A 27,881-nucleotide genomic window follows, 5' to 3' on the forward strand; every position below is an offset into this window, starting at 1 on the left:
AAAACATCCATAAGGAGAGAGAGAAGAGGAGATAGGTGCTCAGTGTATCCTAAAACATCCATAAGGAGAGAGAAGAGGAGATAGGTGCTCAGTGTATCCTAAAACATCCATAAGGAGAGAGAGAAGAGGAGATAGGTGCTCAGTGTATCCTAAAACATCCATAAGGAGAGAGAGAAGAGGAGATAGGTGCTCAGTGTATCCTAAAACATCCATAAGGAGAGAGAAGAGGAGATAGGTGCTCAGTGTATCCTAAAACATCCATAAGGAGAGAGAAGAGGAGATAGGTGCTCAGTGTATCCTAAGACATCCATAAGGTGAGAGAAGAGGAGATAGGTGCTCAGTGTATCCTAAAACACCCATAAGGAGAGAGAGAAGAGGAGATAGGTGCTCAGTGTATCCTAAAACACCCATAAGGAGAGAGAGAGGAGAGAGGTGCTCAGTGTATCCTAAAACATCCATAAGGAGAGAGAAGAGGAGATAGGTGCTCAGTGTATCCTAAAACATCCATAAGGAGAGAGAAGAGGAGATAGGTGCTCAGTGTATCCTAAAACATCCATAAGGAGAGAGAAGAGGAGAGAGGTGCTCAGTGTATCCTAAAACATCCATAAGGAGAGAGAAGAGGAGAGAGGTGCTCAGTGTATCCTAAAACATCCATAAGGAGAGAGAAGAGGAGAGAGGTGCTCAGTGTATCCTAAAACATCCATAAGGAGAGAGAAGAGGAGAGAGGTGCTCAGTGTATCCTAAAACATCCATAAGGAGAGAGAAGAGGAGAGAGGTGCTCAGTGTATCCTAAAACATCCATAAGGAGAGAGGAGAGAGGTGCTCAGTGTATCCTAAAACATCCATAAGGAGAGAGAAGAGGAGAGAGGTGCTCAGTGTATCCTAAAACATCCATAAGGAGAGAGAAGAGGAGAGAGGTGCTCAGTGTATCCTAAAACATCCATAAGGAGAGAGAAGAGGAGAGGTGCTCAGTGTATCCTAAAACATCCATAAGGAGAGAGAAGAGGAGATAGGTGCTCAGTGTATCCTAAAACATCCATAAGGAGAGAGAAGAGGAGAGAGGTGCTCAGTGTATCCTAAAACATCCATAAGGAGAGAGAAGAGGAGATAGGTGCTCAGTGTATCCTAAAACATCCATAAGGAGAGAGAGAAGAGAGAGGTGCTCAGTGTATCCTAAAACATCCATAAGGAGAGAGAAGAGGAGAGAGGTGCTCAGTGTATCCTAAAACATCCATAAGGAGAGAGAAGAGGAGATAGGTGCTCAGTGTATCCTAAAACATCCATAAGGAGAGAGAAGAGGAGAGAGGTGCTCAGTGTATCCTAAAACGTCCATAAGGAGAGAGAAGAGAGAGGTGCTCAGTGTATCCTAAAACATCCATAAGGAGAGAGGAGAGGAGAGAGGTGCTCAGTGTATCCTAAAACATCCATAAGGAGAGAGAGAAGAGGAGAGAGGTGCTCAGTGTATCCTAAAACGTCCATAAGGAGAGAGGAGAGGAGAGGAGCTCAGTGTATCCTAAAACATCCATACGGAGAGAGAGAGGAGAGAGGTGCTCAGTGTATCCTAAAACATCCATAAGGAGAGAGAAGAGGAGAGAGGTGCTCAGTGTATCCTAAAACATCCATACGGAGAGAGAAGAGGAGAGAGGTGCTCAGTGTATCCTAAAACATCCATACGGAGAGAGAAGAAGAGAGAGGTGCTCAGTGTATCCTAAAACATCCATACGGAGAGAGAAGAGGAGAGAGGTGCTCAGTGTATCCTAAAACGTCCATAAGGAGAGAGAAGAGGAGATAGGTGCTCAGTGTATCCTAAAACATCCATAAGGAGAGAGAGAAGAGGAGAGAGGTGCTCAGTGTATCCTAAAACGTCCAAAAGGAGAGAGAAGAGGAGATAGGTGCTCAGTGTATCCTAAAACATCCATAAGGAGAGAGAAGAGAGAGGTGCTCAGTGTATCCTAAAACATCCATAAGGAGAGAGAAGAGGAGATAGGTGCTCAGTGTATCCTAAAACATCCATAAGGAGAGAGAGAAGAGGAGAGAGGTGCTCAGTGTATCCTAAAACATCCATAAGGAGAGAGAAGAGGAGATAGGTGCTCAGTGTATCCTAAACCATCCATAAGGAGAGAGAAGAGGAGAGAGGTGCTCAGTGTATCCTAAAACGTCCATAAGGAGAAAGAAGAGGAGAGAGGTGCTCAGTGTATCCTAAAACACCCATAAGGATAGAGAAGAGGAGATAGGTGCTCAGTGTATCCTAAAACATCCATAAGGAGAGAGAAGAGGAGAGAGGTGCTCAGTGTATCCTAAAACATCCATAAGGAGAGAGAGAAGAGGAGATAGGTGCTCAGTGTATCCTAAAACATCCATAAGGAGAGAGAGAAGAGGAGAGAGGTGCTCAGTGTATCCTAAAACATCCATACGGAGAGAGAAGAGGAGAGAGGTGCTCAGTGTATCCTAAAACGTCCATAAGGAGAGAGAAGAGGAGATAGGTGCTCAGTGTATCCTAAAACATCCATAAGGAGAGAGGAGAGGAGAGAGGTGCTCAGTGTATCCTAAAACATCCATAAGGAGAGAGAGAAGAGGAGAGAGGTGCTCAGTGTATCCTAAAACGTCCATAAGGAGAGAGGAGAGGAGATAGGTGCTCAGTGTATCCTAAAACATCCATAAGGAGAGAGGAGAGGAGAGAGGTGCTCAGTGTATCCTAAAACATCCATACGGAGAGAGAAGAGGAGAGAGGTGCTCAGTGTATCCTAAAACATCCATACGGAGAGAGAAGAGGAGAGAGGTGCTCAGTGTATCCTAAAACATCCATACGGAGAGAGAAGAAGAGAGAGGTGCTCAGTGTATCCTAAAACGTCCATAAGGAGAGAGGAGAGGAGATAGGTGCTCAGTGTATCCTAAAACATCCATAAGGAGAGAGAAGAGGAGATAGGTGCTCAGTGTATCCTAAAACATCCATAAGGAGAGAGAGAAGAGGAGATAGGTGCTCAGTGTATCCTAAGACATCCATAAGGAGAGAGAAGAGGAGATAGGTGCTCAGTGTATCCTAAAACGTCCATAAGGAGAGAGGAGAGGAGAGAGGTGCTCAGTGTATCCTAAAACATCCATAAGGAGAGAGAAGAGGAGATAGGTGCTCAGTGTATCCTAAAACATCCATAAGGAGAGAGAAGAGGAGAGAGGTGCTCAGTGTATCCTAAAACGTCCATAAGGAGAGAGGAGAGGAGAGAGGTGCTCAGTGTATCCTAGACGTCCCCCTCAGCCTCTCAGCCTATAGCAGCATCTCTAGGTCTGGACCAGGTGAACCTGGTTCAGGTCTCACTATCAGACTCTCAAGAGGAAAGTCTTCCGTCTAAATGAGGTGACTGTGTCTGAAGGTGGAAACTGGTTCCATAAAAGAGGAGGAGCTTGATAACTGAAGGCTCTGGCTCCCATCCTACTTTGTAAGACTCCAGGGACCACAAGTAGCCCCTCATTTAGTGTAGGCTACATGTACTGCATGTACATGTAGCCTACGTCAACACACACACACACACACACACACACATTTAAAGTTGTCATTATCACCTCAACGATTAAGTTCCTGAGAAGCCTTTTGGATACTTAACAGTCGGGGATAGACAAATAATATGATACATATACAAATTGTTGGTTTCAGGTATCTATCGACTGGGTCGTCACTGCACCTTGGTGGAGGCTCAGATCAAAAGGATTCATCCCCACTGTGATGTTTGATTGTTAAGTGCTTCTCAAATCAGCTGTCATCATCCCACGTGTGTGTTTAGTTTGTGCCCATGCATGAATCCATAGTTTCAGCCGTGTGTAATCCAACAACGACCTCGGGTCCTCTTTGTCTTGTCTGAATTCTGACTGGGCTAGGATTATAAATCAGTCTTCAGATCCGGTCGTAAACTCGTCGGGTCAACAGATTGAGGCGATGCCGGCGGGGTGTGTGGGTGAGAAAGTGGTGAAAGGACCGGGGGGGTGATGACGCCCTCGGGTGAAAGCCGAGGACACCCAGCTGTGGAGGCCGACATGTGGATTATCGAAAAGAGTGCAAAGTGCGATTGTCTTCTTTTGTCTTCTGAACGTTAGTTTCCCCACGTCCACTTTCAGCCGTCCGATGTCGGAAGATTATATTGTTTCCGTCTGGTCTGCAAGCGTTTACATAATGAACGGAAACAGATGCGCAAATTGCTTTTGACTTATGTTGCTCTCACCGCTGATGTAGGCTACACTTGAGGGAAATGGGAAACATCCATCCACTCTGATTGATAGATAGATATATAGATAGAAAACTGTATCAATCCCCAGTCGGGAAAGTGTCATGTCTCGTCGGTTATGTTAAATTTTAGGTTATAGTCCTGTTTTCCATGTCCGCTTTTATTTTGTAGTAACTTTCCTCTCGTTTCAGAAACTTTATTTCCTGCCCCGGTGTTTCCTCGTTAGTGGGATTGTCTGCTCCTCCCCTGATGGTGTCCACCTGTTCCCCATTTCCTCATGTATTTTAAGCCGGTGTCTGCCTGTGTCTGGTGTCAGATCGTCTTGTCTCGAGTCTCGTCCGGATCCTTCTAGTCTAAGTAAGTGTTGTTCATGTTAGTGTCGTCTTTTGTCCTGGTTTGCAGTTTCCAGCATAGTTGTGAATTTCTTTGTACTTTGACTGTCTTTTTTCCCAGCATGGCTATGATTTTCTGTTTTTCTAAACCCGATCTTAGTTTCCTGCTCAGCAGCAACTTTATGTTGCACTTTGTTTCTTTGGAATTTTTGGGGACTTCCTATGTTCAAATAAACCCTTTTGATTGCCCTGAATTTTGGAGTCGTGCTCTTGGGTCCTGTTTTTGAGTCGTGACAGAAACCCAATTGATACAAAAGACAAGAAACGCACGACGTGGAACAACGAAAACCAGAAGATGCCTCAAAAAACTGACCATCAGAAAGATGCTAGATCCAAAAGAAATACCTAAAGGTGCACATTGAATGAACTTGAATGCCCTTGTCCTCTTTTATATGGTGACCTCTCGTGAGTTGATTGACAAGTGACACCAAATGACGCTGAAATACAAACACATGCATGTTAATTATATTGACAAATACAAGTTTGCACGTAGCCCCTTCTCTTCACAAGTCCATGCAATGAATCCCTCGGCCTCCAGAGCCACTAGAGCAGCTCTGCTGGTTTTCATGTCCAGGAGACAGTGGTTTTGTCTTTGCTGATGGAAGCAGCGCGTTGGAGTGTTTGTGGCTGTCGTCAAGACGCCAGTTTTGTTCTATTTTACAACCACGAGGCGCCACGAAGACCCGCTGATGCTCAGGTAGAGCGGCGCATTGTAACCGGTTTATATACCGATGATGCAAAAATACGACGGCTTCAACCTGCGTTCCATTCTGACTGACTCTGTGTTTTTTATTTCCACATGTGGGTGCTTGCGTGTATTTTGGATTGCACGTAAAACACATCTGGGCCGGCTGTAAAAAGCCCAGTTAAAACAGTGGGAATGGTTTCCTGCTTCCAAGACGTGGCTGGAGGATGATGGAGGAACGCGGACGAAGAAAGAATTTGATGAGTGTTAGATGTGAAGATTTGAAAACTCTCTCATATCTATACAGTAAATATGAATCATGAGACAGCAGCTAATTAGCTTAGCTTAGTGGGGAAAAAGCAAGCAGTAGCCTACACATAATGATTCTAGCAGGTACTCTCCCTCAAACTTTTTTTTAAAATATTTGTTCACGCTAATTATTCCCCCTATTTTCAGCCTGCACGCTAAGCTAAGCTAGCATGTACTGTTACTCTCCCTAAAACTTGTTGTGTATATTTTTCAAGCTAGTTGTTCCCTTTGCTTCAAGCCTGCATGCTAAGCTAAGCTAGCAGGTAATGTGACTCTCCCTAAAACATTCTATGTATTTTTGTTAATGCTAATTGTTCCCCCTGCTTGCAGCCTGTGTGCTAAGCTAAGCTAGCAGGTAATGTAACTCTCCCTGAAACTTGTGTATATTTCTTAAAGCTAATTGTTCCCCCTGCTTGCAGCCTGTGTGCTAAGCTAAGCTAGCTGCTGGTTGCTTCCAAATAGAAGTGCTCTTCTTCGTGACATCTAACTCTCAGAAGATAATAAGCAAACGGTAATTTCCAAAAATTTATGAAAAACTGTGTACAAAAAAAGTGTCAATTAGAATACAACTGATTATATTAGTGCTCTTGGAAAAATAACAACATTTTAAAATAAATTTCTAGAAAAATATAAGCATGTGAAAGATGTTTCTTGTTGCCGTCAAGTAATAATCAATATTCAGTCGGTAGTAAAGGTATCAATGACACCACAACACAGCACAAAGATGCACGTGAACTCTTCATGTACACGCGACCAAGAAACACATGGACACTTTGGGCCGATTCAGCGAAAACACATAACTGCTTCTTCAGAGCGTCGTGGTTCTGTGAGCCATCCAATCAGGCTATGGATAATGGTTTTAATGAGCCGCAGACTGCAGCCGCGCAGTAACACTAATCACCCCGAGTGCCCCTCAACGTCAGGACAGAAAAACATTCAAAATAGTTAGAAGGGAAAACACCACCGGCCTCAGTGTGGTGTGAAGGAACCGCAGATCAGGACCTATTTATCCCTGGGTGTTGGCTTCTGACTGAAATGAGAATAACAGGAATGAATTAAGGGGTAAAAAGATATTGAAAACACACACAAAAGCAAGAATCTTGTACTATTGGGAGACGGTAAGCATGTTCTAGAGTGATTCACATTATAGTTTTCATTTCATGGTGAAGTATGGACAAAGAAGCCTTTGCCCCCCCAAAAGGAGAGTATGAGCTCACTGAGTTGAACTTTATTGAAGCAGATGAAACTAGAACGGGCACTCAGTAGAGCGCATACCTTCGCCGCAGCCACATTTTGGCATTAGTTGCATGCCAATTGGATAACAATTGGTAAAAAGAAGAAATTGACCTTTTCATGACCTTGACATTGACCTTTGACCCGATCGATCCCAAAATCTAATCAAATGGTCCCCGGATAATAACCAATCATCCCACCAAATTTCATGCGATTCGGTTTAATACTTTTTGAGTTATGCGAATAACACGCACACATACAAATAAATACACGGCGATCAAAACATTACCTTCTGCATTTTCAATGCGCAGGTAATAACATTTAATTAGGATTTGTGAGCATCAATCCAGGGAGGAAAATCTGACACGACGACACAATAGAGTAATGTAAGGTAAAAGAGACAAAGTGGGACATAATATAATATTGGCCCACTCAGAGGATTTGAGGTTTAAGGTGCAAAGTTAAAGTAAAATCATTTACTGGAAAGAGATCAATGGAATCACTTTCAACATTCAAAACAAATTATTACCCAACGACATACTCAAGCTCAATAATTTCTAATTGTTTTAAACCCCGCAAAATAATGGACGGATTGTCCTGAGAGATAGACTGTATTAAATATCCTGCCTGCAGCAGAAACTAGAAAAGGGTCTTTAAAGTGAGGGCGATGTGCGGCGTCACATGGTCAGCATGTGTATGAACCCGTCACAAACAGACTGACAGCGCTTTACTCGAGAAAATATGACCCTAAAGCTGACAATTGAAGTTCGATTTTTAAAAATTATTCATATCTCTTCTGAAAACACACCTTTACTCATGTAGACAAACTGTTTTGGTGTTTGAAATTGGTTTACCAAAGGTCATAGGTTCACAAAAGCAGTGAAATATCTGAATACAATGCTAGCTACATGTAAATGCATCTGTCCATCCTGGAGAGGGATCCTCCTCTGTTCTCTCCTGAAGGGTTATTTGGGAGTTTTTCCTGATCCGATGTGAGGTCAAAGGTCAGGGATGTCTATATGTACAGATTGTGAAGCACTCCGAGACAAATTTGTAATTACAAAAAAACTGAATTGAATTAAATAAATGAGGAAAACCAAATTTTGTATTAACGTTTTTTTGCAAAAATTATGTGGTCTGTCACACATTCACCAAAATGATAAAGATGGGACTGAGAAATGACTTCATATTGCAGATAAAGTTTCATGGGGTGTGTGCAAATAAAAAATGACCATTACATTATTTTTTTTATAAATATGTATTGTACATTAAAAAAAAAAATCCACATTATATACATGTTGTGAAATAGAAAACAGAACACAACTATTGACAGACTATTTACATTATGGCTTCACTATAATAACATCATGTCATCGTGTCACGAGTCCTCTCTGCTGGCCGGGCAGGTGGAGCTGCAGGCTGAGCTGCAGGCGCTGGTGAATCCTCTCTGTAAAATACAAGACTAGTCAGCACCGCGCGCACGTTACGGACACCGGGACGGACACCGTGACACGTAACGTGTGGTAAAGACTCTTACCCGGTCCCAGTGGCTCTCTTCTGGCTGCATGTTCCTCCTCGTGGCTCTGCAGCCCCTCCAGGCTCCGCGCTGCTCGCCAAAATCACTGCAGCTGTTTCTAAATGAGTCTCGCCTGTGTGGTGGCGGGTCCCTTGTGATTTACTGAGTGTTCATTGGTTGTTTTTTTCGAAAAATGTTGACAGACAAACTGATTGACAAATCATGGTGAAGGGTTTTGTGTGACGAGTACTTTCCGCGCCAACGCACACCGGAAGTAAACAAAGTTGCGATTTGGACAAGTTCGGCGGGCCGGATTAAAAAGCCTAACGGGCGGATGTGGCCCGTAGTTTGCCCATGTCTGGGTTAGAGGCTGGGTCTTTAGCGTTAGCGTTAGGCTTAGGGTTAGAGGCTGGGTCTTTCAGTCAGTTGTCATGCCCAGAAGAGTTCATGTTGTTGGGCTAGAGAGATGGTGGTCTGGGTGGTCCCTGGTTCCTCCAGAGTCAGGGCCCTTCTGGCTGTATAGCTCAATATAACAAATTACAAATTTGGCCTCAGAGGGCTTTTCAATCTGTACACATAAGACATCCCTGACCTTTGACCTGACATCGGATCAGTAACAACTCCCAAAACATAGGGAAAAAAACATTTCACGTGCATATGTATGCGAAACCATGCAAAAGCTTCTGGTTGAGAGCGTGACCTGTGACCTCTGACCTCTGATTCACCGGAGCTCAGCTGGGGATCACCGTTTCCTTTCTACTCCTCTTCCAGACGTTGTCCTCTTTCCTCCTCGGTTGTTTTCTCTCCACACAGATGGGATTCAATCGCTTCCAGATGACGACAACATCCCGAGATAGATCATCCTGTTGAGCAGCAGTCAGAAGGCTACATGTGATCTAGGGATGAAGACGATGGAGATGGAGACACATCTACAGTTATGTCATTAAGTTATGCGCATGGCGGCTGTAGTTTCCATTTATCGGCATTTGTTTTAATTGTCATCTTTTAAAAGAAGACCACGTGTATTGTGTGTCATGCATTGCGACAATTATTCATGCAGCTGGATCACATTTCAGATGCTTCACAGACAATTATGGATTATTTACGACTACAAAAAACTGTTTTTACCCCAAAGAAATGTTATTTTTGTGTGAAGATTTCAGTTCATTTCTTCCCTTAATGGCATTTGAAGCTTCTCCGGTGTAAATATCACGGTAAAAGTTCATGGCTTTGAACAAAAGTATATATATTTTTACCAGAAATATTCAACAGACTTGAAAGAGGAACATTTAAATTAAAAAAAACACAAGAAACTTGATACTGATGTATATGATATTGTGATATATTAATACTACAGGGGAAGAATCACATGATGTGTTCAGCTGAGGATGTAGAGGCGATGTTACCAGAGGTGGTCAGTATCACGAGGACATGAATTAGGCAAAATGAGGCCGTTATTTAAGGAAAGTGACGATATCTACTCCGAGCACGGCATCACACCTCCGGGCTTTTTAATTCTCCCTCTCACTGAGGCCAGGAGCTCCTCTGCACCATCATGTCCTCCTGTGGGGAAAGCTCAGAGGCCTTTCAGGCTCCGGAAGAAGGTATGGAGCTCCATCAGTGGTGCTTCTCTGTCTCCTTGTGGCTGCAACACGCAATTACACCCAAAGAGAATATCCAATGATCACAGTGACTGTTTGTTGTTGTTACCTTCGCATTGAAAATGCGACTGGTTATGTTTTGATCGCCATGTATTTATTTATTTATTTGTATGCGTGTTATTCGGAAAACAAAAAAAGTTTTTAACCGAATCGCATGAAATTTGGTGGGATGATTGGTTATTATCCGGGAACCATTTGATAAGATTTTGGGATGAATCGGGTCAAAGGACAAGGTCAAGGTCATGGATAGGTCAAAATCTTCTTTTTACCATACGGTCAATTTATATCCAATTGGCATGCAACTAATGCCAAAATGTTCATAATTCAATGCCCAATGTTGTGATATGTGAAGGTATGCGCTCTACCGAGTGCCCGTTCTAGTTTTATGTTTGTTGTTGTTTGATGTTCGTTATTGTTTTATATTTATTATTGTTTTCTTGTTTTATATTTGTTATAGTTTTACGTTTGTTTTTATTATTATTTGATGTTTGTTATTGTTTTATGTTTGTTATTGTCTTGTTTATTGTTTTATTATTTTTAATTGGTTATTGTTTTACGTTTGTTATTGTTTTATATTTGTTATGGTTTAATGTTTTTTATTGTTCTATTATATATTTGTTGTTTTATGTTTATTATTGTTTTGTTTTATTATTTTGTATTGTTTTACGTTTGTTATTGTTTTGTTTATTATTGTTTTATGATTATATGTTTGTTATTGTTTTATGTTTTTTATTGTTTGATGCTCCGGTTCATCACGTGTTGCCTGTGTAGTTCGCCTGTTTGCCCGTGTGTCAGTGGTTATCAGGTCCATCTTCCAATCAGGGGGTTGGCGGTTCAGTCCCCGCCCTAGTCGACGTGTCCTTGAGCAAGACACTTAACCCCGAGTTGCTCCCTGCTGTGTCTACTGTGTATGAATGCCCCTGAATGAAAAGTGTCTCCATGATGAAACCTGAATACTCTCCTGTGAAGTTTCCTCTTCTTCATCCCCATTACAGAAACCAGACTTCACAATAAACACTTTATTCAAACCATGAAAAATAGAAGGAATCTCTCAATATAGAACAATATCTTGTCAAGCAATATATTTCATTACTTTTAATCTCCGTCTTCTTGTTTTAAAGATACATTCTTTTGTCTTTCTTCTGTTCTTAAGATACACAAGAACAAATTGATACATATCTCACAAAACTATATCAACGTTTTAAATACATTACAGCACAGAAGTACAAAAATACATTATCCGGGTAGGCGGGTGAGTTAGTGCAGATGTTGTTGTTGCGCAACCTGATTACAAATGCAATAAATTCGGTGTTCAAAAATCACACACACACACACAGACTGTTAATATTAATCTGATTTATTGAAGGGACCGTAATGTCTAGGTTCCGGCAAAGCATCAGAAGAGACGGCACTTTGCCTGTGAGGAGAGAGAGATATTGTGTCTGCAGCTCAAGGGCAGCTACACGCCTGACCGTATTCAACATTCACACTTGTTATCAGTATTTACACATACCAAGAGGGGCGCACGGCCAACAGACAGCCCCCACCCGGGGGTACGAGGGATGGGATATGCACCTGTGACGAGATCTGGGTATAAAAGATGGAATCTTAATGTGCTAAAGAAGGTGTGGTTTTCGGGCCTCGACTTGCATGTTGAGGAGAGCTCCCCGTGGTTTGTACTTTGCTTTTGATCAGTGAATAAACGTCTCCCTAAATTGAGAGAACTATAGCAGACTCGTATTATTGTATAAGCTCTTCCAGGCGGTTCAATTCTGAATTACGTTACAATTTGGTGACCCCGAACGTTGGTTGGCTGACCTGGACGGTAACAAAGAGCTTTTGACCAGAGCGGTGACGTCCGTTTCCCGGACTCCCGACCAAGGGTCGGCGGCTGTTCGGCGGTTGACAACCAAAGGATCCTCATAAACAACAGGTAAAGACAACCTTTTTAATAAAATGTCTGTATTGAGTACACTAAATTAGGTTGTCAACGGCGGATAAGCCTCTACCCATAAATTAAAAATATAGACAGTTAGAAATTGTAACTGGTCACATGTAAAGTATAAACACATAATCACACTGTTAGGGATATAGGGAGTGTCCATTGATAGGGTATAGTTAGGGAATCTAGAGCTGTAGTTGTGTTAACAGTAGGGAATTTGAAGACTAGGGCCTTTAGGTAAATTAATAGAGTTTCGGAAGACTAAGGGACGCTCTTCGGAGATACTGAGGTCGGCTCTTAGTCGGTAGAAATCCATGTTCTTTATTTCATGTGTTGAGGGTTCCACTGGAATAAACTGAACCGCTGGTCCTGACTACTGGGTGAGTCAGTGTAGATTAGAAATCCATGTTCTTTATTCCATGTGTTGAGGGTTCCACTGGAATAAACTGAACCGCTGGTCCTGACTACTGGGTGAGTCAGTGTAGATTAGAAATCCATGTTCTTCATTTCATGTGTTGAGGGTTCCACTGGAATAAACTGAACCGCTGGTCCTGACTGCTGGGTGAGTCAGTGTAGATTAGAAATCCATGTTCTTTATTTCATGTGTTGAGGGTTCCACTGGAAGTACATGGTCCTGTCGTCTGTGTTAAAAGAGGCAGTGTGGTGATGAATTAGGGTCAGTCCGTGTTAAAACGTGAATAATTCCGTTTAATGCGTTGTACGCCACTGGATGTAGTCACCTAGTGATAGGGAAATTAGGGGATACAGTTTATCTAGTGTGTATTATGCGAGATGCGATGGACACAGGGAGAGATTTTTTGTTTTCAATAAACTGTGTGGGGGGTTTGCTGTAGCTCGTGGCGATTTTAACGAGACCTGAACACCGAGCGTATCGGGACACGTAAGTGCCCTGAGAATTCCTCGGAAGAAGGTTCTCGGCCAGACTACGTCTCTGTGGGGCATTGAAGAGGGGTAAAACGGGAAATTCATTGACGAGGGTACTATGAAGTGAAGGAGAAATAAAACAATATTTGTGAACTGGTGTTATCAAATCCTAGCGGACGAGCGCTGTATCCTTGTGATACAGTAGAAGCTTCTCGCCTGAGTTCATAGTATTGGTTATTGCAACTTTTCTCCTGGCTTCAAAGGATACGTGTAAAAATCACATTTCTGCTTGTTTGGAAAGCTGCTGCAGAGCGGATCATTCTGTGTATGTGTGTGTGTGACTTGCTGTGACCTTGGGGTGCTCAGACTCCTTCTCTCGGGAAAAAGGGAAAAACGATGTTTTAATAAACAACATATTGATACATATATGACGGTAAAACCAACATAATTGATAAAGTATATAGAGTTTAAAATCTTGAGCTCAAGTAGTAGGTACATAAAAAGATATTCTGCAATATAAGTAATGCATGATAAAGATTAGAGAGTGTGTGAGAAAAGCTCCTGTTATGTTGAAGCTGTGAAACGTGTGTTTTTCTTTAAATCCCAGCTGTGCTTGATGAACTGTGTGCTTATTGAAATGAAGTTGTCGTGAGTTATGGCCATTAACTCACGTTCACCCTGACTTGTGTATGTTGCTTTAACGTGTTATAGCTTGATAGATAAATAACTGAATATATGACTTTAGGGGACCCCAAACTCAGATTAGTGACCTGGTTTAAGATAAAGAGTAAAGATGTTTCACAGACCCCTGACGAGGGTCTGCGGTGGTTTGGCGGTTGACAACAAGAGGCCTCATAAACAACAGGTGTGCAGACGACCTTTTGTCTTAAGACTGTCTGTGATTGGAGAAACTAAATGTTGTTGTCAACAGTTAAATAAGCCTCTACCCATAGTTTAGAAATAGCTTATAAAAAACGGGGACCGATTGATTAGAATTGTATCATATAGAAGACAGAACTGTGTCACACGCTGCAGACAGGAACCTTGGGGAAGCCAAGAGTGTGTGTGAGGGTGTGTGTGTGTGAGTGCGTCCGAGCGCGCTCTTGGAGCGTGTGTCATTTGTTGTGAACTTGGATGTGTTTCTTTAACTATTTCGAGAAAAAGGGAAAGCGTGGATTAACAAGGGGGAGATTGATAAAACTGGGAACGCTACCTACATTATTAAAACATTAAAACGATGTGAATCTGAAGCTGAAGAGATGGAATTAAAAGGAATAAAAGTTCCGCTGGGGAACTATTCTATATCATTATAAACCAATAAGCATTTTGTGAATGTTCTGTTGATGCGCTATATGATAAACATAATACACACGCACTTCTTAGCTGATAAGACAGGAGCGAAGAGACAGATAGCATTAAGTCAGGAGGGCTAGCCTCCAGCTAATCCTCGTGGACAGGAAGGACAAGACAGGAAATAGGAAAGATCAGACAAGAGTGCCTAAAGGTACAGAATAGAAGGGAGACACATAGTGGTCAGGGGTGGTACTGCACCCACAATACGAGATAGGGCCTCTAGAGGTAGGGAGACTCATACCCCAGTGGGCAGATAGGGTACGGCAGGGAATTAACCCATGGACACCATCGTGTTGCCAAAGTTAGGTATATAAAATAAAGATTAATGTACACACATACTTAATTAACCAACCAAGGCCATAAAATGGAAGAGAGTAGGTAAGAAAGCATTAGCAAAAGGCTGCCTTCACAGGACGGACGAGCGCCCTCCCCCTGGCCCTCCCCCTCCTACTGCTGCGCCGCGCGCCACAACAACAAGTCCAGTAGTAGCCTGCACCCAAACTTCTGCTTCTTTCGCTGTGCGCTTGTCGCTGTGCGCACCACCTTTACAGGACAGGAGAGTCAGAACAGTGACTGAAGACATGTGCTTGACGATAATTTATTATTGGGAGAGTGCACTTAGTTTAGTTTTTTTTTTTTTTCTTTTCTTTATTAATTTTTAGATTAAAAGATATTTTTATTATCATTTTTTCCTGACTCTCTTAAAGATTTGACCCTTTGCAATCATAACTGCAGTTTTTGTTCAGCCACAAGGCACCTCCCTAAGCAGTTAGAATATTGGAGAAAACTAAGATAATGGTTAATGTTTCTAAGCTAATGACGATGCCACCACTATTTAGCCTATTTAGGTAGAATCAGAGAGTTGTGGAACAACAAACTGGTCGAAGATTTTCTTGAGGATAGCATGACTGAACTGTTATTCAGGATGTCAATAGAATCATCTGTGACAGTGACCATAAAGACTGAGCTGAAAGGGACAGTAGGACTAATAGACATGAACTTCTATAACTGGGAAGATCAGGTCAGACGCCAAATAGATAAAAATAAACAGAGCAGGGAAAAGATGAACCTGATCAAAGCAGAAGCAAATGTCACAAGCCACAGTGCAGCAGACAGCAGCACAACCACCTGTACCTTAAGTCCCGTATAGTCCGTATCCAGCCCCTCCTCCTAATCCATAAGCACTGGTCTATCAGCAGCCACAGCAAGCCACGTTTGCACCGCTTCAAGCTTAGTTCCCTCAAACCTTATGTCCCGCAACAGGCGGGTCAGCAGCCCATAAATGGGGCCCAACAACAGAGAGAGAATATGCATAAAAGAAGCCCGTTCAGGAGTAAGAGGGGTAACAACTGGGGCAACGGAGGCTTTAGACGAGTATTAATAACTGTTTTAATTATAGTCAGGTTGGACATTGGGTTAATTTTTGTCCTTATCCACCACAGAGTTAGCAGTCTCAGTCAGGACCGCTTCAGTACTCCCATAATGTCTACCGCGCCATAACAAGCACCCAACACACAGCCACAAGGCAATAGTGATCCACGGCACCAGGCCCGGACCAGAGACACAAAATTAGGCGTGCCCAGATCCAACAGCTGACAGCGAACTGTATCCACTGAACAGAAATGTGCCACACCCACTAGTCACCCAATGATTCAACTGGAGACTAAAGAGACACTGAGAAGGAAGCAAAGGGTCCGGTGGGACAGAGTAGATGATGATGACATCACACCTCTGCATGACAACAGCCAGCAGTGGAGACTTTGGTTCAAAGTCCTGCATCCCGACTCGCCACCAGGGGACCAAAGACATTGTGCCCTTAACTACACCTTGATACAAGATGAGATCTGAGATCCTGGGGGAAGGCCTGCAACACGAGATTGAGGTTCATGAAAACCCAACTGTGGAGGCTTGGAGATCTATGCAGAGAAGCAAGGAGTAGCAGCGGCTGTTGAAAGAACACCAGAGCTGCAGATTGTATGCAGTCGTTGACACCGCAGCTCCACGTCACAGTGTTGGTCCAGAGTGGAGGCACAGAGAAGAACAATGGTGAAAGCAGAGGTTGAGGCTACGGACTGGGTGCACACACATTAAACACTTGCATTACTCCACATCTGAGAACATGTACAGAACTGCACACACATCGGAGGTCCAGTTAGCATTAGAGACACATGCTTAGCCGCACACATAGTAGAGAGAACACTGATCATGGGGACACTGACAACATGCTTAACATATTTCCAGACACTTTTAGGACTGAAGGGTGAACTGATGTGTGACTGATTCCGATAGCTCCCGTAGAGGTAGAGTTAAAACCGCGTACGATTCCAATTTAATCGTCACCAGCATCCCTTAAGGATGGAACAGACTGTAGATATATATTTTTTTTAAACCATAGAATGGCTGTTATAGGCAAGTGTACTGGAGAGGACGAGGGCTCCCTGGAATACATTAATTAATTAATTTCCTAAACCTTGAAAATGGGCCTTGATTTGGGGCCAATAAATAAATTTGCAACCCGTTCTTTACTAATTATACCGACTTATTATGACATTCCTAACCCAAGCACAATGATGACGCTGTGAGTTCAGACAAGACATGGTTCTCCTGCATTGATTTGACAGACGCATGCATTTTTATTTATTTTTTATTTTCTCTGTTTTCTTCTTGATTTTGACTGCTTATTAGTATTATTATTATTGAAAAGGATGGATTTAGGAATTCCATCCTATTTCATAAGGGGGAAGGGAGCGACTTAACATGTGTTTTAGACAGTGAGAGAGAGAGAGGAAGATAAAAGGACAGAAAGAAAAGGTTGTTTTTGACCTAGAAGCTGGCTCGACAATCTATGTTGACGCCAGAGTACGCAGAGGAGGGCCAGACGAGTACAGACTCATAGATCAGATAGCAGTAGGTTTAGAATCAGAATGTGGACCGTCTCAACTGCATTTCAACAACTTGACATGACCGACAGGAATGCAAGGACAGCTAATGACTTATTAGAACAAGATGGCACTCGATATGTTGTTAGCAAAAGATGGAGGCGTGGCTACATTTAAAGATTGATCTCATCAGGGCACCTGCCTTGACGAACCCTTAGGGGGGAGGTGGTGGAGGCTTTGCAGGCTCCCTGGTGGTCTCGATGCGGGTTACCCACAGTCAACAATCCTGTGCGATCAGGCGTAAGTTGCGGAGCACGACATGAGAAAGTCGCACATCGCTCCGATAGGCCATATTCCAGCTCCAAGACAGCCATAGTGTTATTTGATTTCATTGATATAATCAGACCGGTAAGCAAAACAATATGTGTTGGTGGTGATTGACAGATTCAGCAGAGGGGGGGAAGCCGCCCAGCAGCCAAAGCTGAGGCTATAACTGGAGCTTAGTTTCTAACCAGAGAAGTAAGTCCAATAATCAGTTCTGATAAGAAGTGCTAATCTGTTTTTATCCAAGGTATTGTTGGAAAAGTGTCTTTTAGGTTCCGGCGGAGGATATAGAGACTTTCTGCTGTCCTGATGTCAGTGAGGAGCTCGGTCCACCACTGAGAAGCCGGAACAGCAAACAGTCTTGATTTTGTCAGGTGAGTAATTTGTTGTGTTTTTTGACAACACGATAATGAATAAATATGTCTGTCATTGAGGGTCAAGCAGAGGTTAGGTTGGGGGTATCATGCCCAGTCCCAGAGAGAGAGAGCTAGTGGTACACTGAAAGCAAAGCTAGCCAAAATCTGCAGGGAGACTAGAATGGACTAGTTGACGGCTCTGTCGTGGGCATTAATGAGCATGAGAATACAAACTAACCGTAGTACACAGTTAACTCCCCATGAGAGGCTGACCGGACGGCCTCGGCCCGTACCGTACCAGGGAGACCTGATAAAGGTCCCCGTGGGAGCTGTTAGCCAAAGAAATACGAAGCTATTTCCAGGGAGCGGCAGGTAGGCAGGAAGCACTGTTTCAACAGGTGGAAGGAGCCACGGAGGAGAAGCACGTTGGCCCAGACCCACAGGAGGAGGAGGTCCATCCGAGGAAGGGGGATGAGCCACGGCAGACTGGACCCTACCTGGTGGTACTGGCCACGCCCACCGCAGAGGAGAGAAACCACACTGGAACCACATCACACACTGCACCGAGGCAGAAGCACCTGAAGGAAGGCCAGAGGAGAGGAGAGGAGACCATCACGGCAAAGCCCCCACACCAGCAGCCGGCTGAGGGAGCTGGAGAGGGGGATGACCTTCACACTCACAGAAAGGAGAGAACAATATGGAGAGCCCAGCTGAAAGAACAATGCCCGTCTCATGGAACCCCCAAGAAGAAGACGTGGTCCCTAGCAATAGGAGGACCGGACCCCAAAGAAGACCTGCAGCAGCTCATGCATTCATCCACCAGGTGCTAGGAACCTGATGCATGAGCGGTTCCTGCTGTACGCAAAGTACATGAACCAGAAGAGTCACAGGAGCAACAACATGTTCTGTTTTGTGGAAGACTTCTGTCTCCCAAGGGGGGAATGTGGTGGATAACATGTTTCACATTGTGTGCTTCCACAACATATATACATAGGGGGTATTAAACTTTTACATTGTGTTATATTAGGCTTAAATTACATCTACAAAGATGATTGAGAGGGCACACACAGCTCTCTCCCTCAGACAAGGGTCAACAACGCCAGACAGAGACGGGACGCATGGTGCCGGGACGCTGCCGTGGTATGTAAACACTGCTCACCACTGGCGGAGTTTATGATCGTAAGGTGCCGTCCTTTTTATCTGCCGAGGGAATTCACGGCGATTCTGCTAGTCGCTGTTTACATCCCCCCGACTTCCAACAACAGTGATAGAAATGCGGCACTCGGTGAACTGTATCAGGCCATCAGCGAACAACAGACGGCTCACCCAGACGGCTTCACCATCGTTGCTGGAGATTTCAACCATGCAAACCTTAAGACTGTCCTTCCCAAACTACACCAGCATGTTGATTTCCCTACAAGAGGAGACAACATTTTGGATCTGGTCTACACAACCCACAAAGGAGCGTACAAGGCCTCCCCCCTCCCCCACATAGGTCTCTCTGACCACATCACCGTCATGCTAATGCCAGCATACAGACCCAGAGTGAAAGCCTCCAGACCGGTTCTGAAGCAGGTACGGGTGGCCAGAGGGGCCTCCTGCGCTCTCAAGACTGCTTTGACTCAACAGACTGGGGAATGTTTAAACAGGCAGCCACTTACAACGACCACACAGACACTGTTACTTCTTACATTAGCAAGTGCATTGATGATGTGACCCATGTAAAGACCATCACCACTGGCTAACCAGAAGCCGTGGCTAACGGGAAGTCCATCGGCTGCTGAGGACTAGAAATAGGGTCTTCAGAGCTGGGGACGAAACGGACCTGAAAACAGCGAGAGCCAACCTGTCCCACGGCATCAGGAAAGCAAAAATGTTCTACACAAAAAGATAACCCGGCACTTTAAAGACAGCAGAGACACGCAGCCTGTGGCGGGGCATTCAGACCATCACAGACTATAAACCCACGCCACAGAACTGCGACAGCAACATCTCTCTGCTAAACAACCTCAACAGCTTCTTTGCCCGGTTTGAAGCACAGAACAGCACTCGTCCACACAAGACTCCGCCCTCCCCATGATCAGGTTCTGTGCCTGTCTGCTGCCAGCGTGAAGAGGACTCTCTCGTCCATCAACACCCACAAGGCAACAGGTCCAGACAACATCCCTGGTCGTGTGCTGAAGGACTGCGAGAGGAGCTTAAGGGCGTCTTCACGGATGTCTTTAATACTTCTCTGAGACAAGCTGTTGTTCCATCATGCTTCAAGGTAACCACCATCATACCTGTGCCAAAGAAATCCTCCGTCCTGCTTCAACGACTATCGTCCAGTGGCACTGACCCTCATATTCATGAAGTGCTTTGCACGACTAGTCATGTCGCATATCAAATCAATCCGCCCCGACACTCTGGACCCTTTCCAGTTTGCATACCGGGCCAAACGGTCCACGGAGGATGCAATCTGCTCTGCTCTCCACCCAGCCCTCACCCACCTGGACAAAAAGACTCCTATGTAAGAATGCTGTTCATAGACTTTAGCTCAGCATTCAACACAATCATCCCACAACAACTAATCTGCAAACTTGACCAGCTGGGGCTCAACACCTCGCTGTGTAACTGGCTGCTGGACTTCCTGAGTGAGAGGCCACAAGCAGTACGTGTTGGCAACAACACCTCGAGCAGCATCACACTCAGCACAGGGGCCCCTCAGGGCTGTGTGCTCAGTCCCCTGCTCTTCACCTTGCTGACTCACGACTGCAAAACCAGCTACAGCACCAATCACATGGTCAAGTTTGCAGACGACACAACATTGATAGGTCTCATCACAGGATGACGAGACCCTCTACAGGAGGGAGGTCAACCTTCTGACCACGTGGTGCAGAGCCAACAACCTCCTGCTCAACAACAGCAAGACCAAAGAGATCGTTGTTGACTTCGGAAAGGCCACACCCATCACCCACCACTGACCATCAACGGTGCGGACATTGAGCAGGTCAGCAGCACCAAATTCCTGGGGTGGAAATCAGTGAGGACCTCTCGTGGACAGCAAACATTACATCGCTGGCAAAGAAAGCACAGAGGCGCCTCTACTTCCTCCGGAAACTGAGGAAAGCAGGAGCCCCATCCATCATGTGCACTTCTACCGCAGGCACCATCGAGTATCCTGACCAACTGCATCACTGTGGGCGGAAGCTGGGGCGGAAGCTGCACACACAGCAGGAACCCTGCAGCGCATAGTGAAGGCAGCTGGAAGGATCATGGGTGCCTCACTCCTCCCTCCTGCATCCCTGCGACATATACAACACCCGCCTCACCCGCAAAGCGACCTCGATTGTGAGTGACCCCCTGCCACCCCGTCACACGTCTCTTCAGCCTCCTGCCCTCTGGGAGGAGATACCGGAGCCTCCGGCTCACCACCAGGCTGTCCAACAGCTTCATCCACCAGGCGGTCAGGAAGCTGAACTCTCCCCATCCTCCCACTCCGTCCTCTTTCAGACTCACATGTCTGAATGCTGCTAGCACAATTTATGTTGTCTATATGTTTACATGTTTCTGACTATTTTTGCACTTTATGTTGTCTATGCACTTTATGTTGTCTATATGTTCACATGTTTTTTACTATTTTTGCACTCTATGTTGCACAATTCACTTTATGTTGGACAGAAGAGAAACGCAATTTCGATCTTCTGTATGTTTGCACATATGGAAAATTGACAAATAAAACTGACTTTGACTTTGACCCAGCGGCCTTGTGCTGCTCCAGTCTGAACCGGTAGAGAGGAGACTGCAGAGAGGACCAGGAGGCTCAGACACAATAACGATAAGAGAGACGAGGGGGGAGACGTCAGCAAGAAACCTCCACATTCCTTAAAGTAACCGGCATGGACTGGGACAGGGGTCACACTGAGTGACGAGAACTAATGGAGAGGATGGGGACGATGGTGAGCAGATAAGTATCAACGGCGACGGATCCGAGGAAGAAACCGAATTGGACGCTCCCTTCCTGTACACATAACTTGCTAAGGTTTGACCATATCCCATATAGTGCACACACTTAAAGAGGCGGGAGACTGTTATGATAGGGAGTTTTTTTTCATACTGTGTTTGTATTAGCATACTATGTGCTTAGAGGAATATCCAGTAGAAAGGAGAGGGTTACAAATACCTGGAGACAACGGTTCTCTAGTACGAGGAATATAAAGATCCTGGATATAAGAGGGTTCAGCTTAGCTTCTTATGACATCTATCAAGTTTTTGGATATCACACTACACTTATTTAGCCTTATTGTTGTTAGATATTTCCACTCTGTACTGATTTAATTACACTTATTTCTACTTATAAGGTGCAGATCTCCACCCTGTCACTGATCGAGCCAGTTCTTCTAGATTTATATTAAAATTGAGTTACATAATGAATTATGTAAAAATGGGGATTGTTAATATTAATCTGATTTATTGAAGGGACCGTAATGTCTAGGTTCCGGCAAAGCATCAGAAGAGACGGCAATTTGCCTGTGAGGAGAGAGAGATATTGTGTCTCCAGCTCAAGGGCAGCTACACGCCTGACCGTATTCAACATTCACACTTGTTATCAGTATTTACACATACCAAGAGGGGCGCACGGCCAACAGACAGCCCCCACCCGGGGGTACGAGGGATGGGATATGCACCTGTGACGAGATCTGGGTATAAAAGATGGAATCTTGATGTGCTAAAGGAGGTGTGGTTTTCGGGCCTCGACTTGCATGTTGAGGAGAGCTCCCCGTGGTTTGTACTTTGCTTTTGATCAGTGAATAAACGTCTCCCTAAATTGAGAGAACTATAGCAGACTCGTATTATTGTATAAGCTCTGCCAGGCGGTTCAATTCTGAATTACGTTACACACACATCAACTTGGAACTTTATTATAATATTTTTTATTATTGTTGTTTTATTATTAATATTATATTTATAATAATAATAATAATAATATAATATCCTAAAGATGAAGCTGTGTGTTCCAGGTGGAGGTGGAGAACTTCGTGCTGAAGATGGCGGCTGAGTTTCCCTCCAGGAGAGACCAGCTGATCTTCCTCATGAACAACTACGACATGATGCTCAGCGTCCTCATGGTGGGTCACGTGACCATGTGACCACGTGACCCCTCCCCCCTCCTCTAAACCGCTTGTTGTTCCCTGTTTGTCCCGGAGAGGGCGGCAGACGACAGCAAAGAGGTGGAGGGATTCCAACAGCTGCTCTTGGCCCGCACTCAGGTAAACCTCACAGGTGCATTGTGGGAAATCTGAAGCTCCCCTGGGCTCCCTTCCTCTTTGTGCTCGAGCTTTTATTTTGAAAAGCCTTGCAGCGCGGCATCATGGAGTTGTTGTTCTTCACTTCAGTTCTTTTACCACAAGTTATCCTCCTCCTCCTCCTCTTGCTCCTCCTCTTCTTGCTCCTCCTCCAGGAGTTCATCGAGGAGATCCTGTCTCCTCCCTTCGGAGGGATGATCTCCTTCGTGAAGGAGGCCGAGTCGTTGATGGAGAAAGGTCAGCTGGACCGACTGAAGAACGACGAAGGTGAGAAGACTTCCTGTTTCACACATGACTTCCTGTGTGTGTCTCTCTCTCTCTGTGTGTGTGTGTGTGTGTGTGTGTGTGTGTGTGTGTGTGTGTGTGTGTGTGTGTGTGTGTGTGTAGTTCGCATCACTCAGCTGGTTCGGGGCTTCTCCAGCTCGTGGAAGCAGTCGGTGGAGTCCATGAGTCAGGACGCCATGAGGTCCTTCACCAACTTCAAAAATGGAACCAGCATCATCCAGGTGAGCCACGACAACAACAACAACAACAGCTGTTGACCATAGTCCCAAAACACAGAACTTAGATGCGATGATGTGAAGGGATCTCCTTGGTGAAGGTTGTGTTCTCCTTCCTGTCTTGATTAGTTCTCTAGTCACTTCCTGTGTGGAAGAGTTCCAAACAGGAAGTGACTCCACTTCCTGTTTGTGCGGGGCGCCCTGACCCAGCTGATCCAGTACTACCACGGCTTCCACAAGATCCTCAACCAGCCCGCCTTCCGCAGCCTGGCCGTCCGCTCGGAGCTCATCAACCTGCACCACCTCATGGTGGAGGTGAAGAAGCACAAGCCCAACTTCTAACATGGGGTCACCTGGAGTCACCTCGGGTCACATGGGGTCACATGGGGTCAGCTCGGGTCACATGGAGTCACATGGGGTCACATGGGGTCACCTCGGGTCACATGGGGTCACATGGGGTCACATGGAGTCACCTCGGGTCACATGGGGTCACATGGGGTCAGCTCGGGTCACATGGAGTCACCTCGGGTCACATGGAGTCACCTGGGGTCACCTGGAGTCACCTCGGGTCACATGGGGTCAGCTCGGGTCACATGGAGTCACCTCGGGTCACATGGAGTCACATGGGGTCACCTCGGGTCACATGGGGTCAGCTCGGGTCACATGGGGTCACATGGGGTCACCTGGAGTCACCTCGGGTCACATGGGGTCACCTCGGGTCACCTGGAGTCACCTCGGGTCACATGGGGTCAGCTCGGGTCACATGGAGTCACCTCGGGTCACATGGGGTCCGAGGTCTGTCCATGAAGTCTCTGAATGTTTCTACTTCTTTTCTTTCTCATTGAAATGTGATTAAAAAAACTGAAATAATATAAAACAACTTATTTTATTAAACACTGAAAGTGTGATTTTATTTAATGTGCATTAATAAATCATTCGTAACTTGTGAGAAGCTGCTTCCTGTCCGTCTCTTAATGCGGTCCCACTTCCTGTCCGTCTCTCAATGCGGTCTGACTTCCTGTCCGTCTCTCAATGCGGTCCCACTTCCTGTCCGTCTCTCAATGCGGTCCCACTTCCTGTCCGTCTTTCAATGCGGTCCCACTAACTGTCCGTCTCTCAATGCGGTCTGACTTCCTGTCCGTCTCTCAATGCGGTCTGACTTCCTGTCCGTCTCTCAATGCGGTCCGACTTCCTGTCCGTCTCTCAATGCGGTCCCACTAACTGTCCGTCTCTCAATGCGGTCTGACTTCCTGTCCGTCTCTCAATGCGGTCCCACTTCCTGTCCGTCTCTCAATGCGGTCCCACTTCCTGTCCGTCTCTCAATGCGGTCCCACTAACTGTCCGTCTCTCAATGCGGTCTGACTTCCTGTCCGTCTCTCAATGCGGTCCGACATCCTGTCCGTCTCTCAATGCGGTCCCACTTCCTGTCCGTCTCTCAATGCGGTCCCACTTCCTGTCCGTCTTTCAATGCGGTCCCACTTCCTGTCCGTCTCTCAATGCGGTCCCACTTCCTGTCCGTCTCTCTATGCGGTCTCACTTCCTGTCCGTCTCTCTATGCGGTCCCACTTCCTGTCCGTCTCTCTATGCGGTCTCACTTCCTGTCCGTCTCTCAATGCGGTCCGACTTCCTGTCCGTCTCTCAATGCGGTCCCACTTCCTGTCCGTCTCTCAATGCGGTCCCACTTCCTGTCCGTCTTTCAATGCGGTCCCACTTCCTGTCCGTCTCTCAATGCGGTCCCACTTCCTGTCCGTCTCTCTATGCGGTCTCACTTTCTGTCCGTCTCTCAATGCGGTCCCACTTCCTGTCCGTCTCTCTATGCGGTCTCACTTCCTGTCCGTCTTTCTATGCGGTCTCACTTCCTGTCCGTCTCTCAATGCGGTCCCACTTCCTGTCCGTCTCTCTATGCGGTCTCACTTCTCTCTCTGCTCCTCTGGACATATAAATGTTGTTTATAGTTATTTCTATAAAGCAGGCTGAGGGGTTGTTTGGGACTATTTCCCTCGGCGGATGGATCCCACTCGGCGCTGCGGGGAGTGATTTGAACATGAAGTTGTTTTCTGGTATTTATTGTTTTCATTTAATACATTTATAAAACGGTAGCTCTCACAGAAACATTAACATGACATGATTTATATTCCCAACAAACCGTCCAAATTAATATATATGAAGAAACACACTCCTCAATGTCAGTTTCAGGGTTTAATGACAGAGATGAAGACAACCTGAAACAGACAGTGCAGCAAGATGAGCTGACAAAGTATTACAATTATGCATGTAATAAATAACGTAATACACATATATAAATAACGATATACGGTATATGCACATTAACTAATAACGTAAACAGTTCTCACATGAATGAGTGGATGAACATCTCGCCTCGAGGTGGAATGGATGAATGACGAGACTAACATGGGCGCTGACATTAACGGAAGGCAGCGTGGCATATCCGGTTAGGTAATCAGACGCTGCCCTCTAGTGGCCGGCGGTACACTCTACATCCCCCCCAGACCGGAAAGCTATAGGCCGGAATAGATTAACGGTCTAAATCCCGTATCCAGCTGCCGGATTCGCTCAGAACGTGAAGGCGGCCTCGCGCGGCCCGGCCGAGTAGGCTGGGGCAGCGTCGGTGGCGACTGCGGCACCGGGAGCGGTGCGCCCAGGACGGCACCCGCAGGAGCGGTGAGGTCAGCGGTCGCCTCATCAACAGGCGCCGGTGGGGAAGCGCCCACAGCCCAGTCGCTGGGCCCGGGGCCGGCGGCTGAGCAACCCCTGGGCGCAGCCCAGCCCGGGTGGATGGGTGGGGCTGATGTTCCTGGGCAGTGGGCGGCGGCGCGCGCCGACTGCTGATGGGCGGGGTGGCCGGCGTGTAGGCACGGAGGAACCAAGGTTGCGCAGTGTCAAACGTCCCGAGCCGTCAACCCTGACCCGATACTGGTCGTGGCCCAGTGACTCCACCACAATCCTGACCTGTCCCATTTGTGGGGCTCGGGCCTTGCTGGTTCTGGAGGAATACTCTTCGCCGAGTGCCAATGGCGGAGCGGTCTTGAGTGAGTCCCCAGAGACTCGGTGGTACGGGACATACGGGTCCGGGCGTGCCCTCCTTAGCCGCCCATGCCTCGCGCCATAGCAGGCGGATATGCGGGTTCGAGAACTTCGAGGCGGTTCACGAAGGAGAGCGAGCCACGAAGGGGATGATCTGCGCTGGCGAGAGGTTGCAGTCGGGGTCAGGCGTGTTGCGCAGCTGCAGCATAGCACGCAGGAAGCGGTCCTGATCAAGGCTGCCCGACGGGCCGGTGTTGGACATCAGGAGGCGCTTAGCAGTCTTAACCGCCACTTCTGCCTCCCGTTAGACTGCGGAAAGCTAACAGAAGACACACAGTGTCTGACGTGCCATAAGCGGAGGAAGTCCTCAGTGTGGCTCGCCTTGAATTCGGACCACCGCCGCCGAGAGCTCCTCCGCACGCCAAGGTGGCGAAGAACGAACGGAGGTGTTGGACCAGGCCAGCTGAGCCCGCCAGGGCAGTACCCGCCAGAGCTCAGGACCTCTACCCAGCCCGAGAGCCGACCCCGACAACCAGGTAGTGGCGGCCCCATAGTCGAAGAAGTCAGCAAACACCGCCTCGAATGGCGTGGACGGGGTGAGGAGGGCAGGGGGTGTAGCCGCCTGTGACGGAGCATTGCGTTGCAGTCTGCACACCCGTCCTGGTGGCTTGAATGTCCCCGGACATCCCGGCCAGTAAACTATAGCTCGGGCATGCTGCCCCATCGCAGAGGTCCCCTGATGAGCTGCATGGAGATGCCGAGGACTCTCTCACGGAGGGATGGGGAACCACGACGGTCCCGTAGAGCAGGACGCCGTCCCGCGCGTAGACGGACTCACAGACCGATGACAGACTCGCCAGAGCAGGGTCGTTAACGTCAATCCCACCCTCCTGCTCGATGAGTTGGAGGAGGTGGCTGAGGCATTCGACAGCCGCTGTCTCCCGTGCGAGGAGGGGCCAAGAGACGGCTCCGAGCTCCTGTGCGTCGTCGCGGATGGAGGCCATGAGGGCTGACTCCACGGCGTCAGGCCAGCTCTGCAGCCCCAGTGAGAGGCTGTTCGCCGAGCCCGAGGGGGAAGGATGCCTTGACGTAGCATCAGCGGCATAGTTGCTCTTGCCAGGCAGGTGCACGATGTCGAAGCGCCATGGGAGGGTGCGCTGCTTGAGTCTAAACAGACGCGAGTTCGATATTTCATCCAGGTACGGTCGCCAAAGATTTTCACTAACGGCTTATGGTCGGTGACCACGACGAGGTTGTCGGACCCTGGGTAAAGTACCGCCTGTTCCAGACCCCAGGCCACGG

The 27,881-nt window shown here is 46.5% G+C and overlaps 1 protein-coding gene and 1 long non-coding RNA gene across 4 annotated transcripts; one reads left to right on the forward strand and one right to left on the reverse strand.

The window, feature by feature from the left end:
* Window positions 1–8,072: 8,072 nt before the first annotated feature.
* Window positions 8,073–8,476, reverse strand: LOC130193622 (uncharacterized). Its single transcript, XR_008831677.1, has 2 exons — window positions 8,371–8,476; window positions 8,073–8,280 (listed from the first exon to the last, which is right to left on the reverse strand). It is a non-coding gene; the product is annotated as an uncharacterized LOC130193622 (long non-coding RNA).
* A 14,249-nt stretch (window positions 8,477–22,725) lies between these two features.
* Window positions 22,726–24,490, forward strand: LOC130193621 (vacuolar protein sorting-associated protein 52 homolog). Of its 3 annotated transcripts, XM_056414218.1 has the most exons (4): window positions 22,726–22,998; window positions 23,190–23,301; window positions 23,422–23,539; window positions 23,729–24,490. In XM_056414218.1, exons 2-4 carry the CDS (start codon window positions 23,229–23,231, stop codon window positions 23,874–23,876), a joined length of 339 nt encoding a protein of 112 aa, XP_056270193.1. In that variant the 5' UTR covers window positions 22,726–22,998; window positions 23,190–23,228; the 3' UTR covers window positions 23,877–24,490. The 3 variants fall into 3 exon arrangements, with proteins under 3 accessions (XP_056270193.1, XP_056270191.1, XP_056270192.1); XM_056414216.1 differs by having other exon boundaries at window positions 22,726–23,301; XM_056414217.1 differs by having other exon boundaries at window positions 22,726–23,271.
* Window positions 24,491–27,881: the final 3,391 nt, after the last annotated feature.

This window comes from Pseudoliparis swirei, chromosome 5 (genome assembly GCF_029220125.1).
Source record: "Pseudoliparis swirei isolate HS2019 ecotype Mariana Trench chromosome 5, NWPU_hadal_v1, whole genome shotgun sequence".
Lineage (NCBI taxonomy): Eukaryota > Metazoa > Chordata > Actinopteri > Perciformes > Liparidae > Pseudoliparis > Pseudoliparis swirei.